The 8,900-nt window shown below is 41.8% G+C and overlaps 1 protein-coding gene across 2 annotated transcripts in view; it reads left to right on the top strand.

The window, feature by feature from the left end:
• The first annotated feature begins 4,387 nt into the window (after nt 1–4,387).
• The window catches only part of rfx6 (regulatory factor X, 6), a 92,083-nt gene continuing 87,570 nt past the window's right edge, over nt 4,388–8,900 (top strand). For both annotated transcript variants that reach the window (XM_043684550.1, XM_043684545.1), the window contains exons 1-5: nt 4,388–4,983; nt 5,690–5,846; nt 6,125–6,248; nt 6,629–6,690; nt 7,109–7,186. In XM_043684550.1, coding sequence (XP_043540485.1) covers nt 4,755–4,983; nt 5,690–5,846; nt 6,125–6,248; nt 6,629–6,690; nt 7,109–7,186 — 650 coding nt within the window. In that variant the 5' untranslated portion in view covers nt 4,388–4,754. The remainder of the gene's footprint in view (nt 4,984–5,689; nt 5,847–6,124; nt 6,249–6,628; nt 6,691–7,108; nt 7,187–8,900) is intronic.

Below are 8,900 nucleotides of genomic sequence, written 5' to 3'. Positions count from 1 at the left end.
ATGGTGAAAATAAGGCATTGGGGACCGGGGAAGCGAAAATCATGGAGCAGGTGGAGGGTACAGGGACTGGATGTCCATGGTGAAAATAAGGCGTTGGGGACCGGGGAAGCGAAAATCATGGAGCAGGTGGAGGGTACAGGGACTGGATGTCCATGGTGAAAATAAGGCGTTGGGGACCGGGGAAGCGAAAATCATGGAGCAGGTGGAGGGCTACCCTGCTAAGCGATAGACAGATATTCAGAAGATGTCATCGAATTGTAAGATATCTGTCAGGATTCTGATGGAGGAAGAAGACGGACATCCTTTTCCTGGAGGACCTGCAGAAGAGACCAGACCAGCAGATGCTGGCAGCCTGATCTGAGGTCACCTCATTCCCCCCCCTGCCTCCAAGGTCAGCGCAATCTTCACAGTCTGGTGGAACTGACATAGTGCTACAAGAAAGTTAATGAGTTTCTCTGCTGTGCCAGGGCAATTGCAACACTCTTTTCTGTGTTACCTCACATCCTGTATGAAAACCAAAATCAGAAACAAAACCAGAAATTGCTGGAAAAGCTCAGCAGTTCTGGCAGCATCTGTGAAGTGAAATCAGAGTTATAGTTTTGGATTTAGTGACTCTCCCTCAGAATCCTTCTCAACCTGAAACGTTAACTTGGATTTCTCTCCACGGATGCTGCCAGACCTGCTGACCTTTTCCAGCAAATTTTGTTTTTGTTACCTCTCATTCTACTACAGCTACTGCATCCACTTTCCACCAAAGCTCGTGCCAATGCCTGCAACATCTCCCCTCACTCTCTCTTGATCTCCCAGCCTTCCACACCACTAACTCTGCGCAATCTCTGTGAAGCCTACCTTTTCTTTCTGCACTAATTGATGCACTGTGCACAAAACAAATAAAACAAATCTACACAAAATTTGAGCTAAAAGAAACGTAGAGCAGAATTTATACGAGCCAGAACGAGGTGGAGTATGGCAAGAAATGTGGCAGAATCATACGAGAGGTCTGGCAAGGCCTTTCCTAATGTCAGGAACAACTTGATGCATCTTTTAACTAAGTTACAGATGTCAAGGCAAGATTCTTCTCAAGCGTTGCCTATTATGGGGGAATTATTGCTTGTTAACTTTATTAACTGCACTTTTTGCTTCATTAATTTGCAACTCTCTGTCCTACAACCGGTCATGAGCAAACTATGCATTGAGAATTTCTGTCTGGAACATGGTGCCTTCAGCTCAACATTGGTTTCAAAGAGCCTCTATGTGGTTCACCATGGAACAGTGGTGCTCAGTCAGGAATGTTCTCGGTCAGGGGCTTTATGCCTGTGGAATCCGAGGAGTAGGTCATGCTTGGATTCTGTAGTCTATAGCAGTAGGTTTGCATGAGGGATAAGGGGGAGAGTAAAGCTAATGCAGTTGGGTATTTGTACAGTTGTACAGGCGTCAGACAGGGGTCTGGTCACTTCTTGTTGGGGCTGTCTCATTTGGTCACTCTGGGCTATGGTCAGGCTGTTGTGTCCATCCACAGAAACTAGGGGAAAAAGGGCCAGGGATATGAGTGGTCACTGCTGCTAGCAGGAGAGTCAAAAACCTATTCATGGGGATTGGAAGCTGAGGGCTGGGTGGAAAGGAGAAACTGAATATACAAAAGGGTGAATATGATAAAGCATGAATTGGAATGAAATACTGCAGGAGAAATATCCATCAATGGTCAGGAGCACCCTAGCATCAAGCAGGAGATAGTGTATGACCACACCTGCGGTGGTGTCCCCATGGTCAAGGGCTGCATTGGGAAGGGGATGGTGTAAACTGGGTAGGTACAAGTTCATGTAGAGGGGTTTGATGGGACCTGAGAAGGTGCATAGCTTAAGGAGTTCATGGGAAGGGCTTTCAGGAATAGGACCTCACTGACCCACACAAGTGAAGGTTAAAAGCCACTGGCTGAAGAGTGTACACTGTCACCTTTCACCTCGCAGTGAATCAAAGTGATATAATATGAAAGAAAATGGCTGTGATTGTACCCAGAGTAGCCAGGGTAAGTGTCTCAAACTGTGAGGGGAGGGTTGCAAGAAATGGCAAGAATATCATACACAGACTCATGCACTATCCAGGACATAGATCAGTGTGCCTACTAATCTCAGGCAAAATTAATGCACTGACTTCCTCCATGCTTTACACCTCACTGCCAATGATATTTTTCACCAAAGTATGGGCAGCATGGTGGCTCAGTGTTAGCACTGCTGCCTCACAGTGCCAGAGACCTGGGTTCAATCCCTGCTTTGGGTGACAGTCTGTGTGGGTTTCCTCCCACAGTCCAAAGATGTGCAGGTTAGATGAATTGGCCATGCTAAATTGCCCATACTGTTAGGTGCATTAGTCAGGGGTAAATATAGGGTAGAGGAATGGGTCTGGGTGGGCTACTCCTTGGAGAGTCAGTGTGGGCTTATTGGGCCAAATAGCCTGCTTCCATACTCGAGGGAATCTAATCCCACCCTTCCCTATAATAGCTACAAAGTTTACTTCAGGTTGGCAGCCTCAGAGAAGACAAACAAATAGTAGTTCACTTAACAAGTTAAAACAGAACAACTGTGGACTCAGCAGCTTCATTGATCACATTGATGAATGCTGGTTGAGTATAGTTTTTTTTCTTTGTTTAAATCCTTTTCTTTTTTTGTTTATGCAATCTATGCAGCTTACAGATTGGAAAGAAATATTCTTTTCTCAATTCCCCCATTGCCACTGCATCCTCTCTCCCATTCACTGCTTCCTTCCTTGATATTCCTGCTTGCCATCACGCCTTTTCACCATCCTTCAGCCCATTGATACGCTTCTGCCACCTTATCAATGGCAATCATTACTTTGCTGATTAATCACCATCATCAGTTTCTATCAGTTAGTCTAGAACAAAGTGAAACATGAGGCAAAGAAAGAAATTTCCAAATGTGACATTTTAGGGAACCATAGGTTCAAAAGCACCTATTCATTGCACCCACAGTAGAAATGCCACTGTTTGGATTTTCAACCCCAATCAAAGACAGAATAAGTAGTGAAGGTGAAATAAACCTTACCCACTCGTCTACATTCTCGTTACCTGCCTCCAAATCCATAATATGGTGTAGAACACGGTAGTTAACATTGATTCAACATGAAATATCACTAAGTGTCAAATAGCAATGTTTATCATTCTCTTTTTTTTTACGTGTTGTGGGCATTGCTGGCTAGACCAGCGGTTATTGCTTATTCCTAACTGCCCTGCAGAAAGTCGTGGTGAGCCACCTTCTTGAACCACTGTAGTCCATGGTGAGGTATTTACACCACCCCAGTGCTGTTAGAAAGAGAGGTTCAGGATTTTGTTTGCCCAAACATTGAGAAAGTTCAACACAGAATTTGGAAGGTTTCTGGACACAAATTACATCAAGGGATAAATAAATAATGCAGGAAAATGGCTTTGAGGAGATGATCTGCCATGATTTAGGAGGGCAGACCAGACACCATGGCAGAATAGCCTACTCCAATGCCTAAGTTGCAGACCAAGTGGTTGCCGAGCTCCTGTTAACAACAGGAATCATGCAGGATTCATTTACTTACATTCTTGACTTGAAACATATCCAAATAAGGATTAAGTTCATGAGATTCCGCTCATGAATGGCCCCAATAATTATAATAGGTAACGATCCAAGAGATGACAAAATAATCTGGTAACAGAACAAAAATTAAGACTTAAGATGGAGAGAGTAAAAAGTTAGAGGAGTAAATAAAAGTAATAGATGGGGGAAAAGCAGGTTTTAGACATCCAAGTTGTATTTAGGGAAAATGCAATGACTCACCATAGAGCAGATGGATAGGAGTACCTGGAATAAACAAGAAGAAAAGTAGATACAAAATCGATTAGCAAGATAGGAAATGAATTCTAAGTATGTTGCTTGCTCTTTAATTTACCATCTGTGATAATCTTGTGTCAGAACACTGTTCCTATGAAAGACAACATTATTTTCCCCTTTAACAATGTTTCTGTGGAAGTTTTAAAAGTCAGTAATTTGTTGACTCTTTCTAAGCCACTCTCTATCCTTGTACTAAGGGCTCAGCTATCTACAGCCAAATATAAAACCGTATGATAAACACAAATCTGAAAGGCACTATCAGAAATGATTGTTCCCTTCAGTTAATCATTAATTTTGGAGGGTGGGGTGGGGGGTTGGTGGTTGGCTGGAATCTGCTCTCCACATTTCCTTTAAATGATAAACAAGCGTGATTCATTGCTAGGACGTAACTGTGGGCTGAATTAACAAGGGTACCTTCACAGTAAGAGCTCTTCGGACCAAATTCACCCATCTGCTGGTGACAGCTGACTTCGTTTTTGATATCTGCGGTGTGCAAACAAACAGGCGGGCTCGGCAGAGTTTAAATAGCTGTTGGAAGCGTGTAGCCTGGGTTATAGATTTGTTAACGTCGGATCTAAAAAAAAAATCTGGAATGCTTTACGACACCAGAAGAGCTTTCGTACATCCATTGACTGCAATGATGTCAAACTGTTGAGTAGGATTTCCAGCCCAAAGTGTCTGGCCAATTGGAAATACTGAGAATCAGATTGAGGAGTTTGTCATCGGCTATTGTGTGAGAATCTGTTTACCCGCAGACTGATCTTTCACCACCTTTTCGAAGAGAATCATGCGCTTTTGATTTGATCCCAGTGGTTCCAGTTTGAAGAGGGCTGGGGAAAGCGAAAGGCACTCTGACAGCCCTCACTCGCTCTGGCGTCCACCATGAAGATGCCCCTGAAGAGGGTCCCTGAGTCCCAGGGTTCAGCCGTGGTTCACCTGCAGACCCCGCGCAAACTGGTGGCTGGCATCCAGGACGAGCCCTACATGAGTCTGATCGGCAAACACTTGGCTTCGTTTGCGGAAAATTGCGGCGGCTGTGACGAACTAGAGAAGAACTCATTGCCCGGTTGTGAAGAAGGGGAGATAGGGACAGATCTTGGCATTAAATCAGGTGGGATTCTGTCAGTTGCGACAAAGATTTGTGCTGTTGGGTACACACTTGAGAAACCTGTTGGGAGCAGGATTATTCAGCCATTATTAACACCAGAGGTCAAGTGTGCAGGGTCTAAAATCGCTATCCCTTTTAATTGAGTTTCCATCACACGATCATTATTAAATTTAGCAGAGCAACAGACAACGGGAGGAAGACTAAAGCCTCAATATGTAATTATGTTCATTTTTAGAATAATCAAAATATTATCGGAACAATTAGATGGATTCTTTTAAAAGTAACAATTCACTGGAATTGAACAATCATAATGAAACAATTCTGTGCAGTTCTGATAAAAGAATCAAAACAGATGCTAAGTTTTTACCTTAAGGTTTACAATTTGAGTAATTGTACATCATAGCAGAATCTTAGTTTGTGACCCCAACTTGCTCTGTTTGAGTAGAACCAATGTCTACTGACCTTTTAGAGTTTTGTTTAATTGAAAAGAATTGGAATGCTGATGTAACAGGCAAATAGATGCCCTGCTGTTGAAGAGGAGCTGCACAATACCAAATAATGAAAACTGTTGTTCTTTAGAACATTGTAGAGTTAAAGTCTGAAACGCCGATGGACGCAGGGACTCGATGTTTTCCGTTAAATAAACGATTAAAGAAATAAATGTAAATAGACTCGAAGATCCGCCTCAAAATCTCACTGTTTCCCTCAGAATCAGAAAATTGCAACGAAGTCGGATCCTCTGAAGAAGAAGAAAGCCATGTTCCTGAAAGAAAATCATTCCTAAGCGAGGAACAACAATGTCAGAAAAAGACTATAACTCAGATCATCAAGGACAAGAAGAAGCAGACACAGCTCACACTGCAATGGTAAGGACACTGCATGGAACTGACCTGAGTCGAACATCACAACATTATTGTGGTGAGCTCCCCTTTAGGTCTGCTGCTTTATAAACATCCCGTGTGCACGAAATCGCGATAGATTTTCGGCAATGAATCTTTAATCTGATAGATTGTCGAAGAATTTGCTAAAACAAGCGGAGCAAAGAGGATTTCGGTTGACGGTTTGGACAAGGGTCAGATTTGTCCCGATGTGCAGTTAATGTTCCTAATGAATGCTTTCACATTTTGCTCACCTCCTTTGTCAGGTTGGAAGAAAACTACATCGTGTGTGACGGGGTCTGTCTGCCCCGGTGTATTCTCTATGCCCACTATTTAGATTTTTGTAGGAAGGAGAAGCTGGAACCAGCCTGCGCTGCCACCTTTGGAAAGGTAAGACGTGCTTAGTCACCCAGATCCCTCCCTCAGCACAGGTTAAAGTCAGTATTACCTTTTCAAAGGACATTTTTGATACCAGCCTTATCCATAACTAAATCCGACCTACATGACAATACTCACCTCATCTTCCAGTTTGATCCCTTAATGGATAATTTGAATTAATATATTAAAAATTTTAATCTGTTTAATATCATAGAGCCATAACATCATTCAAATTATACCCACTCACTACTTTTGAAAATGCTTTGTATAAGGGAGATAAGCCAGCAATGTTTCCAAGTATTTGAATGGACATCATACAAAGATACACAGACTTTCTAATGTGTACGATATATTTGTTCAAAAATAACCTGTTAGATTATTCTTTTTTTCAGACAATACGCCAGAAGTTTCCTCTTCTCACCACCAGAAGACTTGGGACAAGAGGACATTCAAAGTAAGCCAGTCAGATGTCATTGTTTTGTGAGCTGTAGTTGTCATTAGTGATCAAGCTGCTTTATTGTATAGACTTTGGATTTGTCAAACTTGGAAACCGTCTGGAAAGGTATCATCGGATTTATTAGCAGCAATTTTCTAAAGTTTATTTTAACTCAGATGACATCTGTCTGTTAATGTTGTTACCAGCTTCTGTCAAAATGAACTTACTTCCTTTAAATCCTGACCTTTGTGCCACAAGCCTGTTGTTCCCTCTCGCATCTCTTTGTATGCTAATCTAACATGTTGTGAAAATGTGTGCATTCACGCAGGTGAAAAGGATTTCATGCAAGCACTTGATTTTGATGGACATTGTAGTAGCTTGTTTCCTTATTGGGTTAAAGCAAAATTAACTTCAAAATCATGGCACTGTCTTGCAGATATCACTATTATGGAATTGGCATCAAAGAGAGCAGTGCATATTACCATTCGGTCTACTCGGGCAAAGGCTTGACAAGGTACATTTATTCTATATATGTCATATTAACATCCTTTTTCCTTTTTGGCTGAAAATGATTATTAGTGTAATCAGGAGCTGGCTTTATTAGTCAGCTGTGCCCTAACTTAAATTATATTTGCTGAAGAGAAAGCTAACAGGATTAATGCAATATCTGTGACATCAAACAAAGTGCAATATATTTCTGAGCTGCAATAAACCTATTCCCAGTTATTGGTGGAACATTGTATACACGAATAACACAGAAGATCTAATAGATTGCTTTAGAAATCTGCAATTACCAAATGTGAATCTTGGTTGCTGTTTGGTGTGTGTGGCACCAATAAACAGCAATTGGAGAACAATTAACCTGCTGTAAATAAGATACAGAGAGCACAGCAATAATCCATTGTGGCTAATGATCTGTGTTGGTGTTAATGCTGCATAAAAGTTACCCACTTTACTTCATCTTGTCCTTTAAGAATTTTATTTTTTTTTCTCTTCTGTATTTGTCTAGCTTCCTTGTAAGTATATTAGTGTCAGTACTCTGAATGATTCCTGTAGTCAAGTAAATGGACAGAAAAATACGTGTAAATTAAAAGGCAGATTCACCATCTAACTGGTAAATTTATCAAACCAAAAGGTATGAATTAATTTATAGTAAATAATCATTCTTTCATCAGGTCTATAGCATTTTGAGTTTAATTCTAACCTGTGTAAAATCACATTTTAAATGCCTATGTGCTTGACTCTCTCTGGCCTACCACTCGGATTCTGAAGTTCTGGACCAACATGTGTTTAAATGCTGTACTCAGTTTCACTTGCTGAATTTTTAAATGTTATTGAATAACTGACAGCCTAGACTGTGCTCTGCTAATATTAAAATATAAAGGCTAGCAGATCCGTTAGCATCATTTTAAAATTTAAAATTGTACATTTAACATTCCAATTCTTTCCCATTTTATCTCTTACTCTCAAGAAGCTCCATAGAATTTCTACAGTGTGGAATTGGGCTATTTGAACATAGAAGAATACAGCGCAGTACAGGCCCTTTGGCCCTCGATGTTGCGCCGATCCAAGCCCACCTAACCAATACTAACCCACTATCCTCCATATACCTATCCAATGCCCGCTTAAATGCCCATAAAGAGGGAGAGTCCACCACTGCTACTGGCAGGGCATTCCATGAACTTACGACTCGCTGAGTGAAGAACCTACCCCTAACTTCAGTCCTATATCTACCCCCCCTTAATTTAAAGCTATGCCCCCTTGTAATACCCGACTCCATACGCGGGAAAAGGTTCACACTGTCAACCCTATCTAACCCCCTAATCATCTTGTACACCTCAATCAAGTCACCCCTAAACCTTATTTTCTCTAATGAAAACAGCCCCAAGTGTCTCAGTCTTTCCTCATACGATCTTCCTTCCATACCAGGCAACATCCTGGTAAACCTCCTCTGCACCCGTTCCAGTGCCTCCACATCCTTCCTATAGTATGGCGACCAAAACTGCACACAATATTCCAGATGCGGCCGCACCAGAGTCTCAAACAACTGCATCATGACCTCAGGACTCCGGAACTCAATTCCTCTACCAATAAAAGCCAGTACGCCATATGCCTTCCTCACCACACTATTTACCTGGGTGGCAACTTTCAGAGATCTGTGTACATGGACACCAAGATCCCTCTGCTCATCCACACTACCAAGTATCCGACCATTAACCCAGTACCCC

The sequence above is a fragment of the Chiloscyllium plagiosum genome, chromosome 3, assembly GCF_004010195.1.
Source record: "Chiloscyllium plagiosum isolate BGI_BamShark_2017 chromosome 3, ASM401019v2, whole genome shotgun sequence".
In the NCBI taxonomy this organism is placed as follows: Eukaryota; Metazoa; Chordata; class Chondrichthyes; order Orectolobiformes; family Hemiscylliidae; genus Chiloscyllium; species Chiloscyllium plagiosum.
This window is presented reverse-complemented; position numbering and strand designations above follow the sequence as displayed.